We start from the raw sequence: 19,834 nt of genomic DNA, 5'->3' as shown, positions 1-19,834 counted from the left end.
ACACTACAATTTATCTAAATTTGTTTACTAAAACTTTCTTTTTTCCATTTTTATTGCATCACCTGCAGTGGATATTGCATTAGGTGAGACATAGCAGTCACAATGTCTGTCTGGCATGATTGATTGGTTCATGTTTTTTTTTTTAAAGACCCAATACATGTATATTCCATTTCGTCACAAGAACATCACCAGACTTTGCCCAAAAATGCATTGGGGTGGGGAAGAAATATCCATGGAGATTGTGGGCTAAGGTCACAAGGAGCTGAAGTTTAAATTTTAAGCCATCAGTGATTAAAGATTTGGATACTAGTTATTGTTGCCATGGATAAATTGACAGTAGACAAGTAAAGATGTTTACTGTGGGATATAAATATCACTGCAGTTGTGCAGGCTAGAAGGTCAAAGATTAAGGTTACATTGGTCAGTTTATTATTTTTGGGGTTAGAAGGAGGTGGATTATATAATGTATCTAGAAATATATGTTTTATTTTTACCGAGATTTACCCGTGTACATAGTGCAACTTGAGGTAATGAATCCAAGCATTGAAGGCCACAGAGTGAATTGTTCTTTTAGAATTTTGGGCAGGTAAATTGTTGAGTGTTCTGTGAAAGAGAAATATTATCTATTGTCAGATTTGTCACATAATTAGCTGCAGAGTTAAAATGTCAAAGGGCACATTTTATAATGTCAGGTATTTACCATGGCAGCAAGAACATAGTCGCTGACAAGATAATAAATATATTTTTCTTTTTCCTGTAGCCAACTTGTACACATTGCTTCTGGATGCTGGAGCTGACCCAAATGCAATAGACAGCAGTGGATTTCCTCTGCTGGTTAATTGTGCCTCGGCACGTAATTATGATACTGTAAAGACAATTGTTGAACATGGGGCAGATGTGAACTTAACCAACTCTGTTCAGTACTCTCCACTACATATGGCAGCATGGAATGGACACACAGACTGTGTAGATTTGCTGGTCAAATATGGAGCCACACATGATAAACAGACTTTAGATGGTAATACTCCACTTGCCCTGGCCTGTCATGGTAACCACCCCAAGGTTGTGGATCTCCTTTTGGCACTAGGATGTAATGTAAATAATGCTGACAAAGATCTTGACACACCACTCTTGTATGCCACCCACAATGGCATGACAGACACAGTCAAGAGTCTGATTGAACATGGTGCGAATCCAGACCAGTGTAATGTGGCAGGAACCTCACCATTATGGAGTGCTGTTTATTGTGGGAGGAAAGAAGTGGTGAAAATATTACTGATGGAGAGTGTCCATCTTGAGAAAACCAGTGTGGGAAGCGATCCACACCTTCGCTCAGTTCAAGTTTACAATAACCCAGTGAGTCCATTATGGTTAGCCACAGCAAAAGCAGACATAGAAATCCTTCAGCTTCTCCTGTATGCTGGATATGACGTCCACAAGGAACAGTGGCTTACAAGAAGAGAATTCCCAGAAAGATGTCTTGAAAATAATGGAAACAAGATTCTTCTAGACCATCTCAGTTCTCCTCTTCCTCTCAAGTTCATCTGTCGTAATTATCTAAGGAGAAAATTTGGGCGCAGTTTGAGAGAGGTTGTAGATTCCTTTGAAATACCTCATACCCTAAAGGGTTTCTTATTGCTGCAGGACATTCTACGGATGTGATGAACTAAAAAAAATAATTGTCTCACCTGATTGCACATATCCAAGATGTCAGAAAGTATAGAGAGTATGATCTTAAATTGGTAATTACTTTGCTTTACTTAAAAGTAACATACCATTAGCTCATGAAAAATGTTTAAAATATATATACAAAAATAAACTAGAAAAGTAAAAACTTCAACCTCTTGCATGGAAAATAAAAAACATGCTTTTCTTCTCTCTGTTTTTCAGGTAATTTGAATTTCAGCAAGGCCTTCATAATATTTTACAAAAATGCCTGAATGTATTTGTTGATGTAACCAGTGTGTTCTGATAGTCTTTCAGTTTTTTATCCATCTTTTAAAAATCTGGACAGGTTAACAGACACAAAATATTTAATTTTGCACAATATTTTAAAATAAATTTCAGATCGAGTCCGATCTGAAAAGTTGCACAAAGCAATGCCTTTCTCCTCAAGTTACTAAACTGACTCTTCCTTCTTATGTGTCTTGTATCATCACATCAAGGCATAATGGGGACACGCATAAAGTGACAGCTAACTTACTGTCATATATTGCGGATTCTTTTGGTTCCTGCCCATTTATAAAAAATATGAACTTACAATTTACGACTCTTCTGCCATGATTGAAACTTGTGATAAAAACAGTTGTCTGACTGGAGCACTACTAGGTTTAAGACACTGTAGGTATCATAGCAAGTTCATTTCCCAATCATCTTTGGAGAAATAATATTTTCCACATAGTTGGTTACTAAAAAATCCCTTCTGTCTGTTACACTACGATGTCCATCTGCTACCAATTTTGTTTCCATATAATGATTCAAGTTCTGCACCATCTACAAATACCAAACTTTGTGGATGGCTTGCACATTTGGGTAAGGAAGAAGCCTATCGATTTTGAGGTCAAAAGATGGGTCATTTTACCTTAAAGAACAAAAATTGTTTCTACACAGTAACATTATTTCTGCATCACATCCCTGGACTGAGGGATGGCTTGCATTTGGGCTTAATTGGTTTGAGTCAAAAGATCATGGTAACTGTGACTGAAAAAAAAATGGTTTCCACACAGTAAAGTTAGTTCTACATCACAGCCCTTGACAAAGCTTTGTGAACAGTTAACACTTGAGATAAGCAAAAAGCCTAACGGTTTTGAGGTTGGAAGTCAAGGTCACAGTCATGGAATAAAAAAAACGCTTTTTGCAAAACAACATTAGTTCTATGTCTTTGACTTATGCCAGACTTTGTGGCTGACTTGTGCTTGGGGTAAGTAAGAAGTTTATCGATTTTGGAATTAAAAAAAACCCACAGGTCAGGGTCACAATGACTTGAAAAATAGACATAGCTTCTGCACAACTTTCAAAGTTTGTGTATGACTTCCACATTGAGTAAGAAAGAAGCCTGTTGATTTAGGGGTTACAAGTTCAAAGGTCAAGGTCATTGACTAAAATTAAAAATGGTCTTTGCATAATAACTTTAGTCCTTGGCCATATACATTGATCAGAGTTTGTTTAGGGCTTGAACTTAAGGTATGTAAGAGGCCTTTTGCTTTTGGGTTGAAAAAAATTCAGATCAGAGTCATTGTAGTGCAAAGAAAATTGGGTTTTGTAGAAACATTTGTTCTAGAGTATATTCCTTGACCAGCATTGTGGATGACTTACACTTAAGTAATAAAACAAACCCATAGATTCTGGGTTTCGACCATGGTAAGTGTAAGAAAATAATGGTTTAAGCACAGTAAAGTTTCGTTTAAGATAGCATAACTTGAGCAAAGGTCCAGGTCGAAGAGGAATCTCCTGAGTCAGTCATGCCTTGCTATTAACTTTGCATAGAGGACTATTAAATATGGAATGGGCATAGTTCACATTATTCAAGTTTATAATTATTTATTTCACACATGTAAAAATAAATTTCATACATGTGAAAAAGAATTTTACATACATAGAAAAGGAATTCATTTCACATACCTGCAATTCTTTTTCAAATGTGCAAAAAACATTAAAATGTTTTTCATATAATGTGAACATATGATTTATAATACGTATGTGAAGCACAATTTTTTCATATATAACAAAGAATTTAAGATCTTATGTGAAAATCTTTTCACCTATGTTGAACACAAGAGATGTAAAATGCTTTTAATTTCCTCAACATAAGGTAGAGCATGTTGTACTGTGTTGTGATTATTTATCTGTCCATTAAAAAATTTGGGTTCTACACAGTAACTTATCAACCATCAGTTAACAAACATTGGATGGCTCACAATTTGGGTAAAGGATGAACTATATCAAATTTCAATCTAAAATGTAAAGTCAGCTTGACTGAAAGAATAACATTGGTTTCTACACAATAACTGGAGTTTTCTACCAGATACAGAGTCCAAACTCTGTGGATAACTGACACTTGGGATAAGAAAGAACCTTACTGAGTTCAGGGTCAAAGGTCAAGGTCACTGCAATTACTGAAAGGCAAATAATGGTTTCTGCACAGTAAGTTGAGTTCTCCACCATCTAGTAATGAAACTTTGTGATTGTGTGCATATAGAGGAAGAAAGAAGCCCCTTTGAGTTTAGGCTTAAAAGGTTAAAGGTCAGAGTCACTCTAATTTTAGGAAGAACAGTTTCAGCACAATAACTTGAGTACTCCATCATGTACAGTTACCAGACTTTGTGGATGGCTTGCACTTGAGGCTGGTAAAAACCCTACTGATTAAGGAGTCAAAGGGTCCAAGGTTACGATTACAGTGACCTAAACAATAAAAGTGGTTTCAGCAGCAGTTCTTCATCCTATACCTCAAACATTGTTGATGATTTACATTTGGGAAAGGATGAAACCTTTTGATTTTGGGGTTCAAACGTCAAGGTTGCTGACTGAAACAAGAAAATGGTTTCCAATGGTTTCTGCACAATAACAGTTCTGCATCATAGATGGAACAACATTTGTAGCTGGTTTGTAATTATGGTGATTTGTGAGGCAAGAGGTTATTATTCAAGGTCACTAACTGAAAGAAGCAAAATGGTTTCTGCATTTTCGATACATACATAGAAGACTATTAAACATAGGGTGGGCATATAATATGCCATTCATGGTATTCTCGTTCAAGTAAGTGGAATTTCTTATGTAAAACAAAGTTCATGTCAATAAAGTAATTTATGTGAAAACAGAAATGCTGAAATGATGTGCTATTGGTACCAAGTTTGATTTCCATTTTTAGGGTGATCCTGATATTGTAACCACCATTTGCATTTTGTACAACTGAATGGCTTTCTTTTGACATGAAGAACTTGCATGGTGGTCTGTTGTGTGTCATTCTTCATAAGGTATCTGTCTGTTAGTGAAGCTATTCCTCCTAAACTACTGGGAGGATTACAAAGAAACTACACACACATACACACACAACCTGCCCCATGGAAATTCAGTATGATCTTGAAAATCTTATCATTAATCCTCCTGAAAGAATAATCATATTGAATCAAGGTTTTCACTTCAAGACTTGTGCTGTCAAATTGATCCTCAAAGAAAATAATGCCAATCTCCTGCACTGATGGTCATATTGACATGGGGTTTTATTAAGACACTCCTCACTACATTTAGTTGATCCTAATTGAAAAAAATGCCAATGTTACTTACCAAAATTGGCAAAAAATCTTTTAACAGCTCACTCTTTAGCAGATGGCCATATAGACACTTTTGTCTTGCAGTATATTGTTGTTCCTATATTACAATGATGCTGATCTAACCTCCAACTGAAAATAGCTGCTTGGAGGCCATACTGAAAATCTTTGTACAGCTACTTCTTCTGAACAGGTGGTCATATTAAACATAGGGTTTTCACAAAAACAATGGCAGTATATAGCTTGCTCTCATCTGACCTCCATCTTGGCACATGAGTGGCCATCTTTAAAAATGTGTTATTACTACTCTAGCACAAATGATGGCATTGACATGGAGTTTTTGTTAAAATGTTTCTTGCAATTTTATGTGGTTCTAAATGAAAATGATGCAGATCTGACCACCATCATGTTCTCACTTTTGTGAGGGAGTTTTGAAAAGCAGATTTAACTCGCCTTTGGGTTCAAGTCAGAGGTCACTGCTTGCATTTTATACTTCCTTGAGCTTATGAACAATGGCTTCTACATATACAGAGAATTTTGATCAGACTTTGTATTTAGTTTAGAACATGTTAATAGTCAGCACTTTGACACTGATGTCTTGACTTGGGTGTTTAATTTTGTAAGGATGATTACACAAACAAGCATGAATAGATTTACAAGTATGGTTTTGGAATGTATCTAAAGAATACCTTGAATGATGCAACTTAAATAACTTTTGTCCTCCCAAAAATACTTCATTTTAGATTTAACCCAACTGAACAGATGGTTATATCTGGATACTGTCTGAGAAAAGTTAAGTGATTTTCTACTTCTGAGATTCAGTCAAAAGCAGTGAAAGAGAATTTATTCTGCACTTAATGTGTCTTGTGAACATGTTAATTTAGACATGTAATAAAACATTTTTTACTACAACATTGGGTATGTTGGATAATGTCAAGAATATCAGAGATGGTTTCAGTACTCAACAGTTAAAAAGAATAGAGGACAGAAAAAAACAGAATTGTCTTGGATTCGTGAAGAATCCTTTCAGCGAGTACATCAGTCCTTCTAAGGGACTCTTGCTAGATATAATTCATTGTGTCACATCTTAATACCAGTCCTGTTCTAATGTACTCAGAAGGGGAATAAACCCATAACTGTACCATAACAGGAAAATGGTTGCCATTTAACATTAATTTAATTGTCATGAATGAAGTTCAGAAATAAGATAATGTATATTTGGGATGTTATTTTGCCTGAGCTATTGCAAAAAAGGTACAAAAATCATCTTTAGGGAAGTGGTGTAAACTCGAGTTGGCATTACATTGGAGGCATCAATAGCTAGAACTGGACTATGAGATATCATATTTAATTGAGTATTAGGTAAAATCCAACTGCAAACAACATATACCCTGATCTGCCATTGTATAATGCACTGGCAGACATATCGGCCAACCACAAGCTACTAGTATAATAGTAGGATATACCAAAGCCAACCACAAGCTACTATTGTAATAGTAGGATATATCAAAGCCAGCCACAAGCTACTATTGTAATAGTAGGATATACCAAAGCCAACCACAAGCTACTAGTGTAATAGTAGGATATACCAAAGCCAACCACAAGCTACTATTGTAATAGTAGGATATACCAAAGCCAACCACAAGCTACTATTGTAATAGTAGGATATACCAAAGCCAACCACAAGCTACTAGTGAAAGAGTTGGATATATCAAAGCCAGCCACAAGCTACTATTGTAATAGTAGGATATACCAAAGCCAACCACAAGCTACTAGTGTAATAGTAGGATATATCAAAGCCAACCACAAGCTAATATTATAATAATAGAATATACCAAAGCCAACCACAAGCTACTATTGTAACAGTAGGATATACCAAAGCCAACCACAAGCTACTAGTGTAATAGTAGGATATACCAAAGCCAACCACAAGCTACTATTGTAATAGTAGGATATACCAAAGCCAACCACAAGCTACTATCGTAATAGTAGGATATACCAAAGCCAACCACAAGCTACTAGTGTAATGATAGGATGAACCACGGCCACACTACAAGCTACTAGTGTAATGGTAGGATGAATAACACCCAATCACAAACTGAAGATGGATGCACATCTATGACAAATGTGACTTGAATTCCATGGGGAAATTATTGTTAGATGGAGAAACATTACAAGGTTTACAACTTTATTTGTCTGAAAGTCTCTAAATAGTGTCTCCTGGACCTTTACATTAAACTATATCTATCTACAGTTTGCATACAAAAAATACAAGAAAGTCATAAATATCACAGTGAGTTCCTGGTTAATTTGTGCATAGTTCTATTACATGTGTGACTGTCAATCACTTGAACACAAAATCTTAATTATATTGATATACACATCACAATCGTTCAAAGGAATTGATGCTCTTCTGGGCAAGAAGAATTTCCAGAAATTTAAAACAAGACAGATTCTTCCTTTTAACTGTCAAGTGCTGAAATCATCTCTGATATTCTTCAGTGATAACAAACTTTTCAAATTAGCAGCTGATGTACACGTCAGCTTAGCACCATTTAGGATAAAGTACACATCATTAAAAATCTTTTAGTGAAAATCCCATGTCATAATGATCCCCCATTTAGGACAAAGTACACATCATTAGAAATCTTTCTGTGAAAACCCCATCATAATGATCATCCATTTAGGGGAGCAGTGACAACCAGAGTTTTAAGACAGTTGTCTTGGTAGCCATATTAGATGCATTTAGGAGCAAATAGGTATCATAAGAAGTCTCTTGGAGGAAACCACGTGTTGATATAGTGAATCATTTAAAGAGAATCACAGATAATATTTTTAAGTAATCATTTAAGACAAACTAGACATTATAAGAAGCCTTTTGGTGAAAATGCCATGTCAGAATAACTTTCTGTTCAAGTTGAGTTGTGACAAGATTTTTAAGATGGCTGCCATAGTTGCCATATTGGATGTCATCTGCATAATTTTTTTTTAAGGACAGCTAGACATTATAATAAGTCTTTTATTGAAAACTTGTGTTGATATGATCATCCATTTTGGGGAGTAGCAGTAAGAAGATTTTCAAGATGGTTGCCAAGGATAATACAATAGACATCTGATCAGCCCCATTTTAATTTAGGACACACTTGCACATTATAAAATGTCTTTTTTAAAAAAGAAACCAATGCTGATATGACCATCCCTATTGGGCAAGTAGTGATAAGCTTTTCATGATGGCTACCATAGCAGCCATTCTGGACATCATATGGGCACCATCTGCATATAGAACTAACTAGATATCATAAGAAGTCAATGAAAACCTCATGTTAATATTATCATTTGTTCAGGAGGAGTAGCTATAACAAGATTTTTAAGATTTCTACTGTGGTGGCCATACTGGACAACTGATTGGCATTATTTTCATTTAGAATCAACAAGACATCATAAGTCTTTTATTGAAAAGGCCATGTTGATATGATAATCACTTCAGGAGGAGTGCAATAACAAGATTTTCAAAATGACCCAATGTGGTGGCCATACTGGATGGCCAAGCAGCATCATTTTCATTTAGGACCAACTTGGCTATGGGATGAATGTAATGTTTAAAATGTCATGACAATCCTCCAGTTAGTTTAAGAGGAATTGTGATAACAAACATGTGCTTAGGAATGGACAATGGACAACACACCAGTAGAGCTAAACATTAATGCACTTACAGCTAAAGCAGGCATATTTTTTAAAAAAATGATTACAAATCAGAATAGACAAAACCCTGTGGGTCCTTAACAGACAACTTTACTGTACTATAACTGACTAAATTTCATACTGGAACATCTCAGGAAGATACATTTAAAATATCATATAGTGTCTTAATCAGAACAGCAAAAGGCTGCCATTCAGTTGCTTCCATTTCTAATATCAGTTTTGTTGTCAGCAACAAAATATATGCTGAAAGGGGTAGACAAAACCACCATTGCAGAAAATCAGTTGTGTGGCCTCAAATTGTTTATCCAGTCAAACCTGTAGTCAGTCCCCTCATATAAGTGTCACTTAAATAGAATTGCCTAAATTCTTTGCTATGTAAACATGTTGTATATACTGTGCATTGCCATCACTGTTCTTACATGGTCCCAAAAATATATCTTGCTTATAGTAAAGGTCATCAATTCATCTGTATTGGCTCGATTCCTTTGTATTGCTTGGTGGTTAACAGCACATCCATGAAAGGCTATATTGTGCAGAGGTAATGGGAGTAAAGTGCCTAGCAACCAGCCCTTGACCAGTCTGAGCAAGATTTGAACTTGAGCCTTTGGCTTGTTAGTCTGGCATGCTAACCACATAGCCACTATGGCTTCCCGTCTGTAATGTCTAAAACGTTTAAGAGTGTATTGTATTGTATTGCTATAAGCTAAGTAAAGCAATAAAAAAAAAGTATTTGTTTTCACCAATAATTCTAATTGCTACGATCAGTAAATTTCCTCATGCTGATGATTTGTCTCCTTCCTTTCGTTCTCAACTTGTCCAGTTAGTTGACCCTCCCTGTAAAGGCCATGTGCCTATAAATTCCACTTTTGGTCCATCAACAGGGTGACAACATTACACAGGTTTTACTATACATTTGTATATAGGTTTATCTGTATACACTGATTAGTATATCAGTAGGACAGATTATTATATTAATTACAGTGTAATTAGTATATCAATTACATGATGATTAGTTTATCTATAACAGTGATTAACATATCAATTATACAATGCCTTGCATATCAGTAACAGTGATGTCAATTACACAGAAATTAGTATCAATAACTGATTAGCATATCAACTAAATAGTGATTAGTAAATCAATAACACATTGGCTTGCATATCAGTAATTAGTATCAATAACAGCAATTAGCATATCAATTAGTGATTAGATAACAATAATAATAGTTAATAGTTTATCAATTACTGAGTCATCAGCATATCAGTCGGCGATGAATATCAATAAAGGAGTGATTAGAATATCAATAACGGTGACTAGCATATCAATAGCACAAAGATGAGTTAGTGCCAATTGATGCAAACAAGGAAATGGATTTCAGCATTTTAATAAATGCTCCTTTTAAAAGAAAGTCGTGCATTTGGAACATAGTTGTAAACTAATCAACAATTTTACCACGATTAATTGTGCCAGGAAGTTGAATAGTACAATTAATAATTGAAATATATCATTATCAGGAACAAATCCAGAATTCTTTCTATCATGGCTTGATCCTAAATATAAATATGTTTAATTTGGATCACAATGACCATATTTTTATCATTTATTTAAAAACGTACAAGTTTAACTGGAAATGAGGGTTTATTCTGAATTCGTACCCCTATTCACTAGATTTGCCATAGAGTGTAACATTATAGGTGATGATTTGTAAATTGTCTTGTGTAATCTGTGAACTAAAAAAAGCTGCAATACATTTAACTTTGTAATATTTCAATTGTTCTCAGCTCTTTAATTATCAGTTACAGGAACTAATCATACTCGAGGTATGCAGTTACAGGAACTAAACATAATTTGGGTCCTCATTTATTGGAACTAATCATACACAAGGTCCTCAGTTGCAAAAACTAATCATACGTGAGGGCCTCAGTTATGTTTAATATATTTAGTATATGCACCACTATATGATAAATTTTACTGCTCTCTGAAAATCACAATTCCTTTACACATGGACATGGATTATTTATTTTGCACACATACATATATAAAATATCATGTATATTGAAAATTCATGTGCAGGAAAAATGTATTAGCAGAAAAAAGCTGGAGGTATTCATGTTATTTAGAATTGTTTTACTGTCCCAGGGATGCATCCAATTGAAACATTAATTATGAAAAGAATACATGCTAGGACCCTGTGACACCAGGAATGTTGTTCCATACCAGCAGACCTGTATAATGAACACTAGTTTTAAACAATTTTGATTAACTACATCATTGCATTATAATTGGTCCTCATTAGCCAAGAAATTGGATATTTCATGAAATAACATCACATTATATAATTGGTCCTCATTAGTCAAGAAATTGTGTATTTCATGACATAACATCACATTATAATTGAGTATTTCATGACATCACATTATAATTGGTCTTCATCAGCCAAGAAATTGAGTATTTCATGGAATAACATCACATTTTAATTGGTCCTCATTTAGCCTATAAATTGGAGAAACTGGGTATAACATCACACTATTCGTTCTCATCAGCCAAGAAATTAGGTATTTCATGACATAACATCACATTATGACTGGTTCTCATCAGATAAAAAGTACAATCTAGTTAGCAAAGATAAAACTCAAATATCCAATTTAATGGGGATTTATAGTCCGTGACCAGTGTGTTTGTGTATACACATGCAAATACACACAAGATTGAACCACTGCAAACAAAAATACAATCCAAAGTCAAGCAATTACAATGTATCTTATGTCCATTTATTTCACAATGTTTCCATGTTCTAATATTTCTGTTTTAAAAATATTCAATTATCATCATCAATGCAGTTATGTTGCATTTACATTTCTTTTTAATACGTCATTGTAAGTCATATTGTACAAATCTAGACCTTTGTCAAAATAATTTTAAGTTTTATGAACCAGAAAACCAACAATGTAATGTCAACCAATACAAATTGGAGGTCAATTGTGTATGATTTACTGGTTAATACAACTTAGCATTCATGGAAACAAAGGACTATAATTTGTTTGATTACAGGATTTATTTAGCTTTTGAACTGTACATGATCATTTTAAGTGCATGATGCTATGAATTTAATGTCATGATATCACTACCATGCAATATTAAGAATGACCTTGTGATACAAGGAAATATCACATATCATGTGACATTGTGCATTGCAATTTAAAACAAAATGTGAATCATGTAATAAACTATTTTTATAATATAAATACCATGTTTGTCATTTTTAAAGCAATATTTGAAAGAAATGCTGACATGATTATCACATAATGCCACTAAGTATTCTGACTTAATTTTGCAGTAATAATAAAGAAGTTTGCAGACAACTAGCAGGTCACTGAGTGTGCATCAGCTGATATCTTCAGTGCCACTGTATTTTCGGCCTTGCAAGCATTAGGCCAGAACAGCTCATGTTGTGAAGATGTTACCCACCGTACATTATGTAACATTTATTCATCATAGTGAAACTGAAATCATGCACAAGATCACTTCTACTGAAAATACCAGATGAATATGTACTGTATTTCAAAACAAAAACAAAGTTATCACAGTTGTTTCTTTGTTGAACTGGAGTACACTTTAATATGTTCATTTCTGGACTGTACATAACTCACTCCTGATCCTATTGTTGTAGCTGCTGTTATATACCTGTAGAACAAAATGTAAAATATTTACGCATGACAAACAATGCTGGAAAACAAAATGTTTAGACATGACAAACAACAATGACAAACAGTCGAAGAGAAAAAATGTGAAATATTTAGGTATGACAAACAACACTGGAAAATGAAATGTGAAATATTTAGGAATGACAAACACTGGAAAACGAAATGTGAAATATTTAGGAATGACAAACAACACTGGAAAACAAAATGTGAAATATTTAGGAATGGCAAACAACACTGGAAAACAAAATGTGAAATATTTATGCATGACAAACGTCACTGGAAAACAAAATGTGAAGTATGTAGGCATGATAAACAGCACGGGAAACAAATATGTGAAATATTTAAGTATGGCAAAAAGCACTGGAAAAAGCAGCGTCATCTAATTGGATTGAATATTGTGCATACTCATATCTTAAAGCCAATTGCAAACTGAGACCCAGATCTGTCTGTCATCACATAATGCACCAGCAGATCAGGGTTGTTCTAGTGATTACTATTACTACTTGTTTTAGTGATTACTATTACTACTTGTTCTAGTGATTACTATTACTACTTGTTCTATTGATTACTCGCAACAAACTGGATAGAACCAGATCTGCTAGCACATTATGTGATAGCTGATTTTGGTCAGTGCCATTTGCAGTTAGACTTATAACTAAGTATATATGGTACAATTTTGATAAATCTGTAATGGAGACCTTTTTTTTCTAACCCCAACATAAAAATGGTTCAGATAATTCAGACTATGAATGATAGAAACAGTGCTTAACAGTAATCACCCTTGACAACCTGTGAATGGGGAACCTGTGCATAATCAGGCATTAGAAATGGGTAAACAAGGTTTATTGTTCATTCTGTTTTACTTCATTTCTTATGTAACAATTTTTTATTTTAAAAGTAGATTACACAGATTTTTAGTCTGATATTCTGAGGCCAATTTAAATAATGAAAGGTTAAAGTTGTCCTTCATGATTTTAGACTACTGGTATTTCAATTTAAACTTTATTTTCTTATTGCTGATATTGTCTGTGCAAAAAACTAATGGAATAATGAAACAACGACATCTCTCCAAGAAATGTGTCTAACTGAATGAAGGTAATGATTCAGTGGACAAAAGGTTTGAATTTTACTGAACAAAATGTTAATGTGATCATCTTTTGTGATTAGGAATGCTTGGGAAATGCTTTCTTGCATGACTGGAAACTTGGGGTTGTGTATGCCAACATTCTCTCTAATGTGCATGTTTCAAATACAAACAACTTCACCTTACATATGTCACTCTCTCAAAAGTACATAATAAATGGTCAGCGCCCCCATACCCATACATGATTATCCTAGCAACACGAGTATATCCCCATTGTTTGCCCATACATGATTACCCTAGCAACATGTGTCTATTCCCATTATATACCCAAACATGATTATCACAGCAACATGTGTCTATCCCAATTATATACACATACATGATTATCCTAGCACAGGGTTCATGGAGAATTCTGAATGATAAATTCAAAGACTTTTCCCAAACTTTCAAAGACCATAAACATATATTTCCAAGACCTATTTTTGCTAACATTTTGAATACAAGTTACTTTTTTATGAGAAAACAACGAATGCAAAATACTACAACATTATTTAATGATGAAATTCAAACTACAATTAATCAAAATAAAGAAACCAGGAAAACTCTACTACATCCAAATCTAACAACCTTGGACAATTTTATTTGTGATTATGGAAAGAAATAAAATGTTTGGGTTTATTTAAATTTTCAAAGATTTTTAAAGACCTCAGGGTAATCTGCTTGATTTTCACAAACGTTCAAGGCCTTGAAAATGCTACCTCATTTTTCCCAAACTATCAAAGACCTTCAAAGACCATAAGAACCCTGTAACAACATCAGTCTATCTCCATTATATACCCATACATGATTATCCTAGCAAACTGATTCTATCTCCATTTTTTAATACCAACACAAGTCTTTCCCTATACATGATTATCATACCACCATTGTTTTCCCTATACATGATTATCATACCACCATTGTTTTCCCTATACATGATTATCATACCACCATTGTTTTCCCTATACATGATTATCATACCACCATTGTTGTTATTACTATTGCACATAACAATCAAATCCACAATAATTGTGTCTATCTCAGAAATGTAATTGGAATCAACTATAATGGCTCTTTTACAACATTCTAATAAATAATGGTATAGTAACCAAAGTCCCTGCAGAAATGGATGATTTAATAAATAATGGTATACTAACCAAAGTCCTTGCAGAAATGGATGATTTAATAAATAATATTATACTAACCAAAGTCTTTGCAGAAATGGATGAATTAATAAATAATGGTATACTAACCAAAGTCCCTGCATAAATGGATGATTTAATAAATAATGGTATACTAACCAAAGTCCCTGCATAAATAGATGATTTAATAAATAATGGTATACTAACCAATGTCCCTGCAGAAATGGATGATTTAATAAATAATGGTATACTAACCAAAGTCCCTGCAGAAATGGATGATTTAAAAAGCCAAATACAGGTGCAGCCAGGGTGAAGGCCACTAAAGACAGCTGCAGCCCCGTGTTCACCTGAAAATTCCAACATAAAATAGCATTTGAATTACCTTACTATAGACAACATGCAATTAAATATATACAAAACATAATGTTAAAGCTATACAAAGCATATAATTAAAGTAACAGAAAACACATAAGCAACTGAAAATGTAACTAAAGCTACAGAAAACATGCAAATAAAGCTATGGAAAAAATAATTAAAACCACAGATAACATCAGAGGTCTCGGAAATGCTTAATCATGCATATTTGGATGCAAATTTATTATCTGGGACGAAGAAAATCGCTTATGCAGGAGTCCTCCATATGCTTGCAATATCTGGATGGCAAATTCAAAGGCTTGCCAGTCCTGCTTCAGTCACCTGCTGAGTGTGAAAATGTGTTGGTCAATTGATCATTATAGCTGTACTGGTATTTACAATGACAGAATTCAGTGGCTGAAAGACCCTTAGATGTGTACATGTTGTCACTGTAAGAGTACATCAGAAGAACATGATGCAATAGCTGGGCAGCAAGATCAAAGACTGTGACTAGCTGCTGAGTGGTGGGAAAATGTGCTGATATTTAAAATGACTAAATTCAGAGGCAGAAAGGCCCAGTGATGTTCATGTGGTTATTATAAGAGTATATCAAACGAACAACTTTAGTTTTCATTAATGTGTTCATTTCCAAGTGTAGTTCAATAAGTAGTGCATGTGACCTCAAAATCAAGATACACTGAGAATTAGACAAAATGCCATTGAAATCTGGATAAGTGTTATGGGGTTAAACGGCAAACTAAGATTGTAATGAGGTTCAGAAGAGTGCTAAAGTTGTTAAAACTGACAGTTTGCATGGAACAATAGCCAGATGTAAGAAAGTATGTGATGCCTAGCTTAGTGTATGGAATATGACCTTTCCTTGGCCTGACATAATTCAGTCTTCTGGAAGGGGACTGCAGCTTTTGCTGGTGAGACTCCTATTTTTCCCCATATAGGAGTCCTGGACTCCTAGTTTTAAAATCCTAGCGAGACCTCTGTAACATGTCAATAAACCTGAAGAATACATGTCATAAGAGCAATAGAAAGCATGTAACTGAAGCTAAAGAAAGCACATAGTTAAAGCTGAAGAACTAATTAAACCTACAGAAAGCATGTTATTGTTCTTTTGTGGGGTTTAACGCCATTTTTCAGCACACGATAGGCTATACACGGCGGCCAGTATTAATGGTAGAGGAAAAACCCGGGAAAACCCTGGAAAGAACCACCGACCCATGAGAAGCTACAGGCAAGCTTTCTCACATACCACACTGGCTGAATCTGAGACTCGAACTGGCGCAGACAGATGTGAGATGGCAGTGATCCGTAACAGAGAGCGCTTTAGACTACTCAGAGCCCCCAGAAAGCATGTAATTGAAGCTATAGAAAGCATGTAATAAAACCTACAGAGAGCATGTAATTAAAGCAATAAAACCATGTAATTAGAGCTACAGAAAATGGATAATTTAAGCTAAAGAATTACAATATTTATTTATACACTGTACACCAAAATGTCAACAGGATCAACCAAGATCTACAATGGCAGATCTGGATCTATGTTTTTAGGTGCTCATTAGACACTGGTGATGTGATTTGGATTTTTAATGTAGCTTTAACAATTTTTCAGCCATATCGCTACGATGGCTGCAGTGTGGCAGTTTATAGTGATGTCTAGCACTGGGGCATCATGCTGCAGACATGTAGCATGATGTCCCACCCAGCCACATTATCCTGACACCAGGCCAACCAGTCCTAACACTAACCTCCTAATGCTGAATGCCAAGTGAGGCAGCTGTTAGTACCATTTGGTATGACTTGGCCAGGGATTGAACCCACGACCTCCTGCATCTGAGCGGGTGCTCTAACCACTAGGCCACCGGAGTGGTCTTGGACACTGGTAATACAGGTACTAAATGTGATGAATACAAAGCCATGGCAGTTAGCATTAAATGTGGTGTTTTGGGAGGGTTCCCAAACTTTTTGGAAACAAAGCCTTCCCCATCTTTTCCTTAATTATTCCTGGATAAAACTGATTTTTTCAAGGTTCGCTTGTGACAATTACCAAATGGAATCAACAACAAAGTGAATTCAAAAACATGCTTTGTTAAAATCAGAAGCTGCTTTGTGTTTGAGACTCTTCCATAACATCTGACTAAACAACATGATGTATCTTGAAATTCATGCAAATTTGCAATAAGTCATTTAAATTTATGGAACAAAAATGTTAACTTTACCAAGCATAAATGCATATGTTGGTATGAAGAATGTTTTTTTTTGGAAAAATTTTGTTTTAAATTTTGACAAAAATTATTATATTTCAGTATAGAACAGAGGACTGCATTTTTAAAAACCACTAGGCCTGGTTGGTGCCCTTACATCTACTATCAATGTAATCCTAGGCCTGGTTGGTGCCCTTACATCAAATATCAATGTAATCCTAGGCCTGGTTGGTGCCCTTACATCTACTATCAATGTAATCCTAGACCTGGTTGGTGCCCTTACATCTACTATCAATGTAATCCTAGGCCTGGTTGGTGCCCTTACATCTACTATCAATGTAATCCTAGACCTGGTTGGTACCCTTACATCTACTATCAATGTAATCCTAGACATGGTTGGTGCCCTTACATCTACTATCAATGTAATCCTAGGCCTGGTTGGTGCCCTTACATCTACTATCAATGCAATCCAAATACAGATAATATTTCTTGAATTTAGTTTTGACAGTTAAATTCAACTCCAAGGGGAGCTGGGGTTTTTTGTGGGCAGTGTCAGGTCAAAGGTTTTTATTGGAAATAATGTTTTGTACTGTTTTCCCAGTGTTAGATACCAAACAATAAGCAAAGATGTATCATGGTAACAGTTTCATTAACTTTGCATGCCAAAAAGGGAATTAGGAGAAGATAAGCTTTATTATTTTTAAAAACTATTGAGGTAAAATGTTGCGGACAACTCTCTCACATGTGCACACCATGACACCAGACTACAAGGTAACCAATCCACTTTACTAATCTGATTAACTGAACTGACTACACAAACGTGTTTAGGGCAAACACACATGTGAATTATATAGCAGCTGCACCTCAACTGACAGCTACCCAAAAATTCTAATAGAATCTAATAAATTTAAATTATTATCAGATAAATTATGACTAGATTATGTATTTTTTTCTACAGTCAAGTTGCAGCTGAAACTTCCTGCTTTTTTTCCCCTGACTCTGATCAATATTTGTAAAACTAAAGGGTTTTTCCCAGTGTGAAACAATCTGATTCTTTCCCCCAACATTTTCCCAATCTCCTGGTAGTACTAGTGTATGAACACAGCATACAGCAAACAAAGAGATAATCTGATTCACCAGCAGTGTGTGAACCCATCGTATGGCAAACAAAGGTATAATCCAATTTACCAGTTTAAACATTATTGCAATTAAATATGACCTGGGGTTTTGATGACATAAGTTTTGTATACAAAATTTTTATCCGTCTGTCTGATCATTTTACAATTAGCAGCAATGGAAAAATGGGCAAGGTGCAGAAGTCAGACATTTGAATAGAACTGAGGAAATACCTCTGTCAAGAAAAAACCTGAAATAAATATAAATAAACAGACCTTTCAGACAGTCAGCCATAAAGAAGGTACTTGAGGCATAACACCAAAATCCTTATCTATATCACTACTTCCAATATTAATAAACACTGTACTGGCTCTATACAAGTCTCCAAATCAGTATTACTAAATAGCAAGCCTTATTCAGCCCCCTCCCATCCAGCAATCTGTAATTTGACTTGACTGAATTTCTCTGCTCAGTGGGCATATATAGGACTAAAATAAACCATGTGACCTCCTATGACAATAGCTATTAAACACTTCAGCATCTACGCCACAGACACTACTGCATAATTCTCTGGCATTACACATGTTGTAGGCATACTGTAAATTACAAAAATCAAAGACCAAGATCTGCTACCTCATGCACCAAAAGATTTGCTTGAAACTATTAGTAGAACAAAGAGCTAGTATCATGATCATCTGTCACTGAGGACTCCAGTCCAACATACCTATCCGACCTCACCCATGTGCACAAACCAGCAAGATACTTAAGCTCCTCTTCTGACAATCATATACTCATTATTCCCACTATGAAAACGAAATCACATGGACAACATTCTTTTGCATACCAGGGTCTAGCAATGTGGAATGAATTGCCCACTGAACTTAGACACAAAGACATAGTGATCCCATTCAAGAGTGCTCTTAAAACTCACCTATTTCGACTGCAAGATCAAATTTAAAGACCTAATAATGTTTCCTACGTTAAATATTTTCAGCATGCTTATTATGTTTTCTAATTTCATATCATTATATATGTTTTTTTTTAAATGTTATAGGTGTTGTCTAATGTTGTAATGCGCTTAGAGCTTCTAAAGATTAGGCACTATACAAAGTCCTTATTATTATTATTATTATTATTATTATTATTATTATTATAATCATGTATTGGCAGATCTGGCTCAATGATTTTCAAAGATTTTCAATGTCTAGA

General features: G+C 34.8%; 2 protein-coding genes across 2 annotated transcripts in view; one reads left to right on the top strand and one right to left on the bottom strand.

The window, feature by feature from the left end:
* The window catches only part of LOC149808428 (uncharacterized), a 39,509-nt gene extending 29,757 nt beyond the window's left edge, over positions 1 to 9,752 (top strand). Inside the window, exon 7 of the mRNA XM_089977038.1 lies at positions 761 to 9,752. Within this exon, the coding sequence (XP_089833164.1) occupies positions 761 to 1,662 (902 nt within the window). The 3' untranslated portion in view covers positions 1,663 to 9,752. The remainder of the gene's footprint in view (positions 1 to 760) is intronic.
* Positions 9,753 to 11,719: 1,967 nt separating this feature from the next.
* Positions 11,720 to 19,834, bottom strand: part of LOC149808427 (cardiolipin synthase (CMP-forming)-like) — a 29,688-nt gene continuing 21,573 nt past the window's right edge. The window contains exons 6-7 of the mRNA XM_089977062.1: positions 15,195 to 15,286; positions 11,720 to 12,654 (exon numbers count right to left, since the gene is read on the bottom strand). Coding sequence (XP_089833188.1) covers positions 12,552 to 12,654; positions 15,195 to 15,286 — 195 coding nt within the window. The 3' untranslated portion in view covers positions 11,720 to 12,551. The remainder of the gene's footprint in view (positions 12,655 to 15,194; positions 15,287 to 19,834) is intronic.

The sequence above is a fragment of the Sinohyriopsis cumingii genome, chromosome 1 (genome assembly GCF_028554795.1).
Source record: "Sinohyriopsis cumingii isolate HCF-2022 chromosome 1, ASM2855479v2, whole genome shotgun sequence".
NCBI classification, from domain to species: Eukaryota; Metazoa; Mollusca; class Bivalvia; order Unionida; family Unionidae; genus Sinohyriopsis; species Sinohyriopsis cumingii.
This window is presented reverse-complemented; position numbering and strand designations above follow the sequence as displayed.